Raw genomic sequence first — 13,999 nt, 5'->3', positions numbered from 1 at the left:
TACCCCCCCCCCCCCCAGGCGGGCTCGGTCACCGTCTTGATCTCGTGCACGTGACAGAAATCCTCCCCGAGTTTTACAGCCTTATCAGAGCGGCAGCTTACCTTGAGTTTTATGTGTCAGCTTCAGTGGCTGCTTCTGCCAAGGTGAGAGAGGAGGACGTGTGTGTGTGTGCGTGTCTGCGTGTGTGTGTGTGGCCTGTATATGTGTGTCACGTGTGTGTGTGTGTGTGTCTGTGTGTGTGTTGAGCTCGATCCAGCAGAGGATCATAAACCTTGACCAGGACGGCTGAGGTCGGTCCAGGCCTCTGACTGACGGACAGAATCCAGTTGAGGATGAGATTGATTGGCGGGAGAACGACCAGCTGTGAAAGCGACGCCCTGGGACGTGTCCTCTGGCGTCGCTCCCCTTCGATGTCTCGTGACTTCAGGGGGTCTCGGACATTTGTCTTCGTTGCAGTTTAAGGACGGTGTCGCTGCGAGGCTGTTGCTAAGATACAAGATGGAAGATGATGGCACCGGAGTCGTTAGTCTGCTGCGAGAGCGTCCACAGGGTGTTGTTGTAAGAGGCCTAAGGGTTATTATGTGGAAATATTGGTTTTCCAATTTGCATGGTCTCCAGGAGATAGCGTTGTGCGTCATAAGCAATTACAGTCCTGTCCTCCTTTGTGCTTCCTGCTTCCATCTATTACTCCTTGTTGATTCAGTTCCCTCCGTCACAGGGAGCCGCTCCAGCCGCTCGCCGTCCTGCTTGGCTTTGTTTGTAACGTCCTCTCTGACACTCGGGCTCGATGCCAAGAGATAATCCCTCCGCGCTCCGTCCGTCGATACGCCGTCAAGTGCAACTTAAAACGCACTAAAGGGGCAATTTAGAGTCTTTCCTGTCAATCTGGACGCAGCATCAGTGAACCGCTGACATGTTGCAGTGGAACTGGCTCTTTGTGACGTACACAGTTTGGTTTCAGTCGCAGTCGTCTGCTCGTTACTCTGCAGAGACTTAAAGGTTGAAACGTGTTCACTCAAATTCAAACTCAAACTCACTCTCAGCGAAGTGATCGTCGAATCATCGGCTTCTCAACGACTTTCCCTCGACCTCGATGAAAAAAGGCAACGAGCTCAAGGAAAGACGTGAAGGAGGATTTGTAAAGAGATGCTCTTACACAAGAAACAACTTTATTCAAAACGTTTTCAGTCACAAACTCAAGGCTGTAGCTCAAACCATTCAAGTCAGAATCGCGTTGTTTGTACAGAAGGAACATTTAAGCTCAGTTACTCGTAGGAAATACCAAAGATACTATTAAATAGTGTAGTTATATAATAATATGAACATGAAAACAAGTTGAGCAGTTCAAAAACTAATTACATAACAATAAGTAAATAAAAATGATCAGAGACTTGACAAGTTCACACGACTTCCTGTCTCGTGATCAGGAATCTTGCAGTTGTTGGTGTTCGCCCCATCCTGCGCTCTGATTGGCTGCAGTAGCCGATTCCTCTCGACATGTAGCCTGCTGTGAATCTGGAGGTGATGCGTCGAGCCTCTGGAATCTGGAGTTCACACACGGGGACGGCTGATCCAGCTCTGACCTGACGAGGGGGGGAATCAAACTTAAATCCGTGTTGTGTGAACTCAGCAGAAATGGAAGCGTGCGTAGTTTCCTGTCGCTGAAGCCGTTCACAATAAAACTTTTAATTCATTCGGATCATTTGACAGATCTACTTTTCTGTTTCTTCACAGAGGGAGATGGTTTATGCACCTCAGGATTCTCCACCTAACCGTCGCCTCAGCAACCAGCCCCTGTCCTCCCAGCATTCCTCCGCCTCTGCCTCGCCCCCCCAGGGGTCGCCGTCCCGCGCCCGCCTCCTCTACAGCGGCGGCGGCAGACCTTCGTCCTACGCTGGTCCCGCGCACCACACCCACTCCCTGCCGCACCCGCACTCCCAGCCCCACCACTCCTCTCCCCACCAGCAGCAGCAGCAGCAGCAGCAGCAGCAGCAACTCCACCAGTACCCCCAAAACCCCCACCACCCCCAGCAGGCCTTCTGCACCTCCTCCAGCGCCATCCTGGAGCGCAGGGATGTGAAGCCTGATGATGAAGTGGGCGGGTCCAGGACCATGGTGCTGCTGCGGGGGGACGACCGTGGTGGAGGGGGGATCTACGCGGACCCCTACTCTCTGGGTCCTGAAGCAAGTCGGCTCAGTCTCGCTGGAGGTCCTCACTCCCCCCTCCCGGCCAGAGCCGACCCTTACGGCTCCTTGTACCGCCGCGGGGGAGGAGGCGGCGGCGGTGGTGGAGCCGGATCAGTGCGTTCTCTCACCTCCTATTCAGCCGCTGCTCTACAAGGGGAGCTGATGGAGAGTGGTGTCCTCTACAGGCCGGGGGGGCCCCTCTACAACGACGCCTACGCTGCGTCTGTGTTGGCCATGGGGCTGCGGGTGCCCCCCCCCTCCTCCCCACAGAAGATCCCCGACATGAGGGACTCCTACGCCGGCACCATGCCCGGCCGCGGCTCCCCCGGCAGGCAGAGCTTGAGACGGGACTCTGTGACCTCCTCTGTGTTCGGGGACAGTCCCAAGGCCCGGGGCCAGGGGCCCTTAGGTCTCACCTCGGAGCAGCTCTGCCTGATGGCCGGGCCCGGGGGCGAGGGGGGGAACGCCGGGGGCTTCGGCTCGCCGCTGCTGGGGAACGAGACGGAGACCAGGTAGGACACAACCCGACGTGTTACATACATGTTACTTATCTGTCAGCTGGTCACTTCTGTTTCCTGTGTGGACTAATGCAAAGCTTCATTCATGGAAACTTATTCTAACAGACCCACAAATTCAAGTTATAACCATGTTAACAGCCATAAAACCTAAAGTGTGTTTTTGACGTGTGTGTATATTGTATATGTTTATTAAGTATCTAACTCTACAACGTCTGCAGTTATGAATTTTATCCCCTGTCACATGATCAATGACACATATCTCATCTATCCATGCAGGGAGCGTATGGAGGCCATGGAGAAGCAGATAGCCAGTCTGACTGGGCTGCTGCAGAGAGTCCTGAGCAGAGCGCCGGAGGCCGAGAGCCCGTGAGACACACACACACACACACACACACACACACACACACACACACACACACACACACACACACACACACACAGACACACACACGTGTTCTGTATGTTTACTCTGACACGTTCCTCTTCCAGGGAGAAGATCGAGTCGGCCAGCGACTGCTCGGGAACTGACAGTAAGTTCTCACAAACTACTTCCTGTCGCTGCCCGTCACTCTTCCTCTGCCGCTATTTATTTTTCTTTGCATATTTCTTACACGGCCTCGTGATGTGATGCTAGCGGCTGATTCTGAGTGTGTGTGTGTGTGTGTGTGTGTGTGTGTGTGTGTGTGTGTGTGTGTGTGTGTGTGTGTGTGTCGGCTTCTTGCTGCTGTGTAACTGCTGCTCATGCTTCTTGTTTTAGCTGGACGAACTAAAAAAAAGAAAGGTAGCTACTGTCTGTGTTCCTGTTGCCTCGTCTGCCCCCCGCCCCCCCCCCCCCCCCCCCCCCCTGTGTTCACAACCTGTTCGCCTCCAGATGTGTGTGTGTGTGTGTGTGTGTGTGTGTGTGTGTGTGTGTGTGTGTGTGTGTGTCATTTGAGTTGCATTAAATCAAACACAGAAAAATCTTGTTTCATTGACATTTCCCTCGTTTTTCTGAGTGATTTCAAAGGTTCAGTGACGATTTTTGAACATTTGCTCAGATGCAGATAAAACAGTTTGTTTTCAAAAACCGAATCCGAGCAGAATGAGTTGATTTCTTTTGATTGTGAAGCCGTGGCGTCTGTTTCCCAGCGTGACGTGTCCAAGAGGAGAAGATTTAAATTAATTTTCTCTTGTTATCTGATTTGTGCATAAACATGAGAAAAAACGGAACCTCGTGTCAAATCGTAGATAAGCCTTGAATTTCACTTTTCTCAGGAGGAGTTCTGTGTCTGTGGGCGTTAGTTTCCACTGGAAAATGAAATTGAATGAACAACGGAGGAAAACCTCATATTGTCACGTATGATAACTTACGTTAACTTAGATCTTGGGAGGAAAACATATTTCCAAATCAAGTAGGTGTGTTTGAACAGTCGGGTAGTTTGACGTGAGACTAAGTTTATTACGTGTTCTCCCTCAATACCTCGACAGACTTATTCTCTTTTCTTAATTGAAGTAATGAGGTCTTCAAACACCATATTTTATTACTATGGATAAATCAAATTTTCTCCCTTTATTCATGGGATGAGTCTTCGGAGCTGGTGAAGCTGCAGAAAGTCGACTCGTCTGAATCTGTTCGTCATGTTTAGAAACCTCTCGGTGTTCAGAGGCTCTCGCTGCAGCTCCTTGTCAGCTGAAGTGTTTAAAGCGTAATTTTCGGGAGATTTGTTTTTAATTTCAGTTCGTGAAAGTGGCCTTTAAATGCAACTCTCCTAAAAAAAACCACTGCTCTGTAATGGATTGTGTTCCAGTTACTGTTTCCCTCTGTCGTTCTGCATGATGTGTGTGTGTGTGACTCCTAATTACTGTCAGAGCATCGTCTTCATTCCGAAGGATGAGACACTCGTGCTTCCGGGGACAGTCTGGAGGATTCAGTTGTTTTTCACCACTCGCCCTGTTTGTCCCTGAAGCCTCCTCGTGCTGTTTGTCATCGTTACGTTAGGAGTGTAATCTGCTCCTCTGACCTGCTGATGGAACTTGTCCTGAAACCAGGAAGCTGGATTTATTTTTCACCTGGATGGAAGTTTGAGGTCACGAGAGTCAAAGCATTCAAGTGTTTCAGGACAACTTCTGTCGGTTCTCTAACTCAACAAAGAGCTGGTTCCCTAAACGCCTCCTCTCCTGCAGCTCTGACTCCTTCTGCTCCTCTGGCCCTGATGCCTCCTCCGTCGTCGGGCGCCAACCAGCCTGTGACGGTGTCTCGTCTCCAGATGCAGCTCCACCTGCAGGGCCTGCAGCAGAACACCAACGCGCTGCGCAAACAGCTGTCGCAGCTGCGCGACATGCAGGTGAGTGCAGGAGACGGATCTTTAAGACGTGTTGACAGATAATCACAGATTCAAATGACCCGGGTGACTCTGTGTCGCAGCTGGAGAACCAGGACTCGGTCCTGACGCTGCTGAGGCAGACGGAGTCGGAGCTGAGCCTCATGATGCTGGACGCCATGCGCACTCAGGAGGACCCGCTCCAGAGACAGCGCCTCCTGGTGGAGGAGGAGAGACTCAAGTACCTGAACCAGGAGGAGCTGCTCATCCAGCAGCTGCAGTGAGTCCAGGCAGCCATTGATCTGAGCGTCGAGTTAGTTTGTCTTGTCGACCTGGTGTCGAGGAAAAACCCCGGGGGGGCGGCAGGACCGCACGCAGAGCTGAGGGCTGGGTATCGAACATCTATTCTGCATCAATGAGGATGTGTCGTGGTTTTAACTTCCCAACATTCACTTTCACTACAGAGTCGGTAGCTTCAGTCTGAATCTGCTGAGCTGTGATTCTGTCTCTCCCCTGTGTCAGACTGAAGCTTCGTAGTTTCTTATTATTCCTCCGCACACACGAGACCCAGTGGACAGAGGCATCATGGTTTTCTGTCTGTCCGCCCGTCCCTCTGTCCCTCTGTCGTGAAGACAATATCTCCAGAGCACCTTGAGGGAATCCTTTCACATTTGGCAAAAAACATTAACTTAGACTCAAGTGTGACATGATTTGTGTAGCCAAAGGTCAAAGGTCACGGTTCCCCAGCCCCCCCAAAGTATCTATGGTTTTCTTGAATATGATATCTTCAAATAGTTGTGAAGGGTTCTCAGGATCCTTAAGATTCAAATCAAAGTCTCTGTTTCTTTTCCTCCTAAGTGACCATTTGTTTTCTTTTAAGATATTAGAAATGTTTTCGTCGTAAAACTGAATTTTTCTAAAAGATCTTTTTTTCTTGTGAGAGAAGTTGAGTCTGTGACCTGCTCGTCCACAGTGACCTGGAGAAATCTGTGGAGGAGCTGCAGAGGAACTCGTCCATCAACCACGGCCTGGTGACGGAGCAGGACGTGGAGCAGAAGAGCAAAGAGCTGAGGATTCTGGGAGAGACGCTCAGTGAGCTGAAGAGTGAGTGGGTTCTTCTCACCTCCTGTGTGTGTGTGTGTGTGTTGTTTTAATATAATGATAGTTTGATGTATTTATTACACATTTCTGAACCTACTGATCGTTTCCCTGCATGTTGGAGTTTAATTCTCATGATGTAAATACTGAGAATTCTCACTAACTTTACAAAAAACAGGAAAAGCATCAGTAATCGTTAAATCTCCTCGCGTGCGGAGCAGCGGTTTTATTCTCAGGTCGAAGTTCAACCACTTGTTTTGCTGAAATACGTGTTCGTCAAATTTCTGTTGCTCCGCGTCACAGATGAATATTTATGAGTCTTATTTAATTGATATTCATGAAGTCCTGGATTCGGCTCCTCTGACCCGTGTTCTTCGCTCGCTACCTGGAATATTAATGTTAAGTCTCCGAGGAGCCTGTTACATTAACGTGTGGACTCGCTGCTTCTAGTCGACCAGACGCTGGTTTGTTCGGTGTCTGAGCGTCGAGTGAAGTTCAAACATTCGTCCACGCAGCAAAACCCACTTTGTGTTTGATGCCTCACGTCCGGCGTGACCTGTGGTTCCTGTGGTCCCCTCGCCCGCTGCCTCCATCCATTCACACCTCATCACATCCTCTCTGCTCATCCTTCTCTTCCCCCCCCCCCCCCCCCCTCACAGACCAGTTCCCCAGCCTGCAGAGTAAGATGCGGGTGGTGCTGAGGGTGGAGGTGGAGGCCGTGAAGTTCCTGAAGGAGGAGCCCCACCGTCTGGACGCGCTGCTGAAGCGCTGCAACACCATGACGGATGCGCTCAGCTCGCTGCGCAGGTACGAGCCCGACTCCACTCCGACCAGGTTTCACAGCTTTTTCTCCTCCTGTCAACGTTTTGTTGTGACTTTTCCATAAAAGTTTGAACTAAAGTATAAACTGTTCGACTGTATCGTCTAAAATTCACAAATTCATCCAAACATCAGAACTGAGTTTGAGTCCGAACAAGAGAAGGCGTTTGTGTCAAAGATAAAAAGAGAAATTAAATATCCATCCATGAAATCGAGACATTTGATATTCAATTTTTCATGTGAACTGACTTGAGACAAACTAACAATATATGTAAAACTGTTAATATGTAAAAAGACAATTTAAGTAAGAAGGTAATAATATTCCAAATATAAACGTTATGTAACGTCTCAGTTGGTCAGAGCTCGTGTTCGACGTCTCTCAGTCTCCTAACGTCTCTGTTGGGACTAGAACTAAAGACGGTTCTGTCGTTTAATCTCGTCTTTCATCTTAAATGTTTAAAAAGGTTCTGGGTGAAGTTGAAATCCCGGTTTTACTCCCGATCGTCGCTGCAAAACTGATTCTACAAAGGATTCTCAGGGAAACGTTTCCAGATCAACGTTTTAGAGATTAAAAAGCAGGAATTTCATCTTTTCTCCTTCTGGTTTTATTCGACTGATGAAAAGTGAGCAAAGCATCAGACGCTGAGCAAATTACCTGTCAAGGCTGAAGGAAAAGTTTCCGTCTGGAACATCAGAGGCAGATTTACTGTGTGTGTCTGTGTGTGTGTCTGTGTGTGTGTCTGTGTGTGTGTGTGTTGTTGAGTCACTTCTGTAAAAACCTCTTTTCAAATGTAAATTTTTTTTTCTGCCGCTGATACAAATATGTGAGTTTCTGTTTCTTTGATTCTTCATCTGACAAAGAAAGCAGCTGCTCCTCAATCTCACAACGACAGAGTTTATATCTGTGCGTGATCGATGAGTCATGTGACCGATCGAAGCGCTGAGATGATGATTTTAATTAGCACTAGTTCAGTATTAGTCTAAATCAGTAATGGATAATGAGCTCGACTTCTAAACTGAACTAGACAATGTGACACATCCTGTGTATGTTGTGTTTCTCCTAGTTTCCAGGTTGTTGCTCTGACCCGGTGTAGGACCTTCATGGTGTCCTGTGTGTATTGTAGTGTTTTGTATCCCTCCTATATGTTCAGACATGTCACCGAGGGCGTGTGGAAGAGCGCCGACGACCTCTCCGGCCAAACCAAGCGATCGGAGGACCTGAGCCGCAGCTCGGACCTGGACATCCTGAACAGCCCCCCGCTCAGCCTCAGCGACCTCAGCAGCAGCGCCGGCCTGGCCAACTGGATGCCAGCGTCCGACCCAGACGCCTCGGGCCTGGAGCAGGACGCCCAGCCCGCCATGAGCTTCAGAAACCGAGTCCTCGATGAGCTGCCGTGTCGGCGTCCTCCCGACAAGTCCGTGTCAGCTGAAGTCCGACTGGTAATCAGCTGCTGTTGTGTATAATCATTATTCAGCACGTTAAAGATGTGTGTCTGAGCCAGATGGTGATTATACCTCGACGTGTTAAATGACATCAGGTGATTACGCTTCCTGTGAGGACGATCTCATTGTCTGTGCGTGTTTCAGGCGGCCGAGCGGGACTGGGAGGAGAAACGTGCCAGCTTGACCCAGTTCAGCGCCCAGGACATCAATCGCCTGCTGGAGGAGACGCAGGCCGAGCTGATGAAGGCCATCCCCGACCTGGACTTCGCTGCCAAGCACATCAACAAGCCGGCGGTGCCCCCCAAGCCCCAGATCACCATCCCAATTACATCCACCACGGCTACTTCAGCTGCAGCCGCTTCCACCGGCGCCACGGCCACCTCCACCACGACACCCGGCGGCGACCAGCAGCCTGGCAAAGTGCAGATGGCGGCCCAGAAGCTGAACAGTATGGAGGGGGGCGGTTCTCATCGAGGGTCCGGTGAGTCAGGGCAGAGAATTCTGTTTAAGAAATATGTTACCTTGATTCAAATTCTATATATTTGGATGTTTGTCTTTTATTTTATTTATTTTTATGTATAATAAAGTTTATGTTTAACTGTAGTTTCTACTTTTAACTTCCTATAAAGCTGTGGTGAGAAGGTGGTTTGTGCTTTAGAGTTTTTTACGCACCAGTTGAAGTTTTGTCTCCCGTCGACAGTCGACCTCAACGTGGCTCGGTACCGAGCAGAGAAACCCTCCAAGTCTCCGCCGCCGCCTCCGCCCCGACGGAGCTTCCCCTCGGCACACGGCCTCACCACCAACCGCACCGGGGAGGTCATCGTCACCGCCAAGAACCTGAGGGTGAGATCAGATCTGAAGCCAACACTGGGATCATTTCATATGAACGTGTCCATAAAGATCACTTTTAATCTTTTAATATCAGTTACTTAATAACTTGCACAACAGATCTGTGGTAACGACAGATGAAAGAAGAGCTCAGTCAATCTGCTCTTTTCCGTATGTGATGGATTTTCTCTACGTGTTTCATGTTAACGTCCTTTTCGTGAAACAACGTTTTGCATCAAACTTATATTATTATTTATCATGTTTTCTTAATTTTCTGAGACCAAAGCTTCGAAACTACAGTCAAAAGCTAAGATTTCAAATCTGACACAGACAGAGGTTCTGACACATGTGGACTTTATTCCCCCGCTGGGATTCAGAAACACGATTTAACGAGACGAGTCGGAGTCTGACCCACTTATTGAGAAACCTGATGTTCAGTGGTGTGAGACTCGCGTCGGCTGCCGCGGCTTCAGGTTTGATTTCCAGGTAAGAACAAGCTGCTCCTGCTGCTTTAAAGTCGACAGTGAATCTTGAGCAGCCTGAATTCTCCACTTTAATAAGGTGCTGCAAACCCTCCTCTGAGACCTCGACCCACTTTCATTGAGCAGTGTCAAGTAGATTCTTCTTTCTCAGTTCATTCACACACAGGTTCAGTGTGAGAGCTGTGAAATGTTCTTCTGTCTCTGAAGAGTCTCCGAGCTCCTTCATCCTTCATGCTCCTTTTCCATTCTATATTTTTTTTAGTGTTCCCTATATTTAAACTGCTCTGCTTTTAGAATGATTTTATTTTGACTTTTTAAAGATGGAGGACGATGGCGACATCCCCAAAACTCTGGTGAAGCTGAGGCGGACCCCGTCGGACACCCCCCGCCCCGCGTCCACGCCGCCTGTGATCGCAGCGTCTGGGATTCAGGACGAGGACGACGAAGAGAGGATCATAGCGGAGCTGGAGGTGAGTTCGGGATAAACCAGGTGTTTGCAGCTGATTTCAGTTTTGTTGTCATGTGTCGTGTCCGTGTGTTCACATGTCTCTGCCACGATCTTTCATACGACCACCACGGATCACAGATATTTGAGAGAACGCCTGTAAAAGATTGTAGTAAACGGCGCAGCATCGCCGCCGCTCCTCCCCCGACCTCCAGGTCCAGAAAGGTAAACGTAAAACCTCCAGCCGCTCCTGTGGACTGTTCTTCTGCTTCTACTCCTTCATCTGCTTTTACTCCTCCTGCTTCACTCGAACCTTTTTAACGACTAAACACAAAACGTGTCAACCTCTCCACTATCGCCAAGTGAGACAAGCCTAAGATACGGGAATACATCTCGACTCTGTGCTGCCCTCTAGTGGAGGAATTGCTTAACAACCATGGTAACGTAGAGGACAGGTGGACGTATGTGGACGGTGACGTCGTCTGAAACGGACGCATCGGTCTTCCTAGCATAAATGACCAAATAATGCTTCACCACATGTGGCTACAGGGGGCGCTATTGCTCAGTTAAGGTTAGAAACTGTTGCTTTAAATATTTGGCCTTACAAGACACAACCCTCACAATAACAGACACACTTTTAAATACCTTCAAATGATAAATAATATTATTGTGAATGTGTTTAAATACCTTGACAGAAGAGATAAAGTCATTACATCATGTTAGATTGTGTTTGCAGCTGTACAGATGTTGGACTGAACTTCTCTTTCCGACCTTTCTAACACTTCCTCTTCCACCTCTCTACTTCCTCTCTGAATATTCGATGCTCTTTGTTTGTGAAGCTTCTCTCTGAGATGAAATCCTCCACCGTCGCTGTGTGAAACGCTCAAACCCCCGACCCGCTGACGTGATGTGCAGTGAGTCAGCGCGGCTGAAGCCCGTGTTTAGTTTCTGCCTCGTGCACCTCCCGACAGCTCTGGTGACACGTTTAGCCGAGTGGAGACGACTCGTGATAGTTGGATTATTCACGGAGGTGCTGAGCAGGTCACTGTTAGAATCCAGTGACAGGGCGGGGGGGGAGGGGAGGGGAGACAGGAACGCTTCCCTTAAAGGATCTATTCTCCTCCTGCAGGAGTTTTAAATCCAGATCCTGCTTTTATTGACTTAAGGGTCAGTGATTAACATTTATCTACAGTGTCTTTGAGATATTTCCCACAGCAGATGGTTTTATTTTCACTGTGCACGTTGATTAAGGGAAGTTTATTTGTGCAGCACATTTCAACAACAAGGGAATTCACAGTGTTTTAAATACAACAATCACTGTCGATGATCGAAAGAATAGTCAGCTGTTTCCATATAGATGAAAATTTTGAATAAAAACACGTTAATGAGGAATTTATTCACCTTTTTTTTTTAATCCTGATAATTCAGACGGAGAAGAAGATGATTGTTCTAAGTTTGGTGGATGTTTGTGGTTATTAATATAGTTTTGTACTTTGCTCTGTACAAATCCGTCACCAGCTTGTTACACAAGTTAATAAGTTCCACCAGCACAGTTACCTCACATGGCCAAATGTTTGTGGACACCAGTGATCTCTGGCTGTTTTAGTGGTTTGGTCATGTTGTGATACTTTATTGTTTACATATTGTTATTATATATACTCTCACTTAATTCAAATGAGTCTTTTATTAACACCTCTGGTCTCCTGGCTCCCACAGAACAGCAGCAACTCCCCGGGGCCGACGAAGGGCTTCACCGTGGCAGCCAGACTCAAGCACCTCCAGCAGGGCAGCCTGGAACGGCCCAAGACCCGCAAGCAGAAAGAGGATTTCCCCAAAGTCCAGGGCCAGCAGCAGGTATTCCACTTCTAAACCCTCTGACGCCTGCTGAACGTTTTCCTCCTGCGACTCCTGCGACACGAGAGAAACTGTACGAAGACGATTTGAGGTTACACAAACACCGGAGGGCGGAGCGATCTGCAGAAACCTTGATTTTTACCAGTTCTTGATGTGCGTTCTGACCTTTGAGTTCCTGGATCTCACCTCGCTTGCTCAGAGATCAAGTTTTTTGTGGTGTGAGTTTGTCGTTGTCTTGATTTCCAGAGGAAGGATTTTGTTGGTGCTTGTGACCGATGAGACGAGCTTCACTCTCACAGTCAGATCCATTCAGAGACGTCCTCCGCCTCCATTTACTGCGACATTATCTCCAACGATGCCACGGAAAGATTTATATCTCAAGGTCAAAGTGAGGATTCAGTGTTTCACCACGATCCCGTCATGTTTTCTCTCTGATCCCCCCCCTCATCCTCTCTCTCTCTCTCTGTTCTTCCGATAATTACCACATGCTGCTCTTTTTGTGTAACCTATCCTTTAAATCTCAAGGTGAGCCGACAGCGCTGCGGCACGTTGGCGTGGCTGGAAGCGAGCAGCCCGCAAGGTCCAGTCGTTACGCTAGTTTACTCAGAGCTGCCTTTTAACAGCTCGAACTCATTATGCAAGAGGAGGAGAGCGAAGCACAAGGTGGAAGGTTTCCCGAGAGAAGCCGCTTTTGTTGACGAGCTTTTTAAGTTCAGTTTGTGAAGGAAATAAAAGAACCGGAGGAATGAAAGAGAGGAGCAGTGAAAGAGACGACTGAGGCAGCGAGAGCGAAGGAAACATAAAATGTACATGGAAACTAGAAGGACTGAGCTGAAACCACATTTAAATTCACTTCACCAAATTACAAACACTACATTTTTTAAACGATCCATGAATTTTTATGAGAAATCAAGGAAAATGTTGGAAAATGCTACGTTAAGGACAGTGAACAGAACTTCCTGGATCCACACCAAAGTTTGATTTCGTTTTCCCTGACACAAACTGCAACCTTCCACAAAGTTTCTGTGGAAATCTGTTGTGTAGTTTTTGCGTAATCCAGCTAAACGACAAACAAACGTCCTTGACCGTGGTGACAAAGGATTTGAACGTTTAACAAACTGTGAAATTAAGTAGCTCAAAGTTTGTAGCATTGAAAATATGATGTTATGTCAACACAACTGACAACTGCGAGAAGACAACTCTTCCGTGACTCGCTAACTCGCTAACTCTACCTTTAATTTACCCGTTTGGTGCAGAAGAGCGGGAGGCGAGATATTTCTTTTCTTCCAGTTTCACGTCCGTCCCGTGTTAGAAACCTCACGTCTCCTCGCTCACTGTGACGCTTTCCAGACATTTTACTTGGGAAAAGATCCAGAAAACATGCGGAGCTCCTGACTCGGACGTTTGTGGAGCTCCGTCTTAAAGCAGCTGGAGGTGAGTCAGACCTGACGTGACGTGAAGCTCCTCTCGTCTTATCTGCCCCTGCAGACGCTTCAAGCTGCTCCTGACCCGCTGAGAGGCTTCGCCAGCCGCCGCCAGAAAAAGAGCTTTTCGGAAAATCCTCGGAAAATTGATAACTCGCCACCTCGACTGCTCACATCGTCTGTTTCTGAGTTCAGAGCGATGTCAGGATTTTATTCTAATTCATCCACGAGTTAATTTAGTTCATTTTTCATCCTCACAGACACAAACATCTTCAGAAACTTATCAGAGGCGACCGTGTCCTTGTGCTCATCTGAGCCGCTACAGCAGTTAGCTTGCTGCTAACATGGCGGACGTCCCCTCGCCATCTGGCCGAGCGGCGTCCTTCCCTCCGCGGAGACGAGGAGGATTAGTATTCACAGCCCGATGTGTCCTGTTCTGGTCCGAGGATCCTCTCGCTCCTCTTTGCAGCTCATTTCCTTTTTATTGCCTTTTTAATAATTCATCACTTTAACAGCCTGAAAGCAAACGGTCTAATAAAGTTCTTTTTTTAATTTTTATTGAGACATAATTTCCACTCTCGCATATTCAGGAGTGATGATG

At 48.3% G+C, this 13,999-nt stretch overlaps 1 protein-coding gene across 16 annotated transcripts in view; it reads left to right on the top strand.

The window, feature by feature from the left end:
• Nucleotides 1-13,999, top strand: part of LOC117752532 (SRC kinase signaling inhibitor 1-like) — a 69,387-nt gene that overhangs the window by 53,544 nt on the left and 1,844 nt on the right. For 11 of the 16 annotated variants that reach the window (XM_034569918.1, XM_034569914.1, XM_034569910.1 and 8 more), the window contains 14 exons: nt 1,735-2,699; nt 2,982-3,071; nt 3,195-3,235; nt 3,463-3,486; nt 4,869-5,029; nt 5,110-5,285; nt 5,979-6,109; nt 6,763-6,910; nt 8,047-8,362; nt 8,510-8,846; nt 9,066-9,208; nt 9,996-10,145; nt 10,262-10,345; nt 11,837-12,495. In XM_034569918.1, coding sequence (XP_034425809.1) covers nt 1,735-2,699; nt 2,982-3,071; nt 3,195-3,235; nt 3,463-3,486; nt 4,869-5,029; nt 5,110-5,285; nt 5,979-6,109; nt 6,763-6,910; nt 8,047-8,362; nt 8,510-8,846; nt 9,066-9,208; nt 9,996-10,145; nt 10,262-10,345; nt 11,837-11,989 — 2,919 coding nt within the window. In that variant the 3' untranslated portion in view covers nt 11,990-12,495. Of the gene's footprint in view, nt 1-1,734; nt 2,700-2,981; nt 3,072-3,194; nt 3,236-3,462; nt 3,487-4,868; nt 5,030-5,109; nt 5,286-5,978; nt 6,110-6,762; nt 6,911-8,046; nt 8,363-8,509; nt 8,847-9,065; nt 9,209-9,995; nt 10,146-10,261; nt 10,346-11,836; nt 12,496-13,999 lie in introns of those variants that run through there. The other 5 variants (XM_034569911.1, XM_034569915.1, XM_034569913.1 and 2 more) reach the window with 5 other exon arrangements.

Source organism: Hippoglossus hippoglossus, chromosome 19, assembly GCF_009819705.1.
Source record: "Hippoglossus hippoglossus isolate fHipHip1 chromosome 19, fHipHip1.pri, whole genome shotgun sequence".
NCBI classification, from domain to species: Eukaryota; Metazoa; Chordata; class Actinopteri; order Pleuronectiformes; family Pleuronectidae; genus Hippoglossus; species Hippoglossus hippoglossus.
The sequence above is the reverse complement of the archived record's forward strand: the minus strand, read 5'-3'. Positions and strand labels throughout refer to the sequence as shown.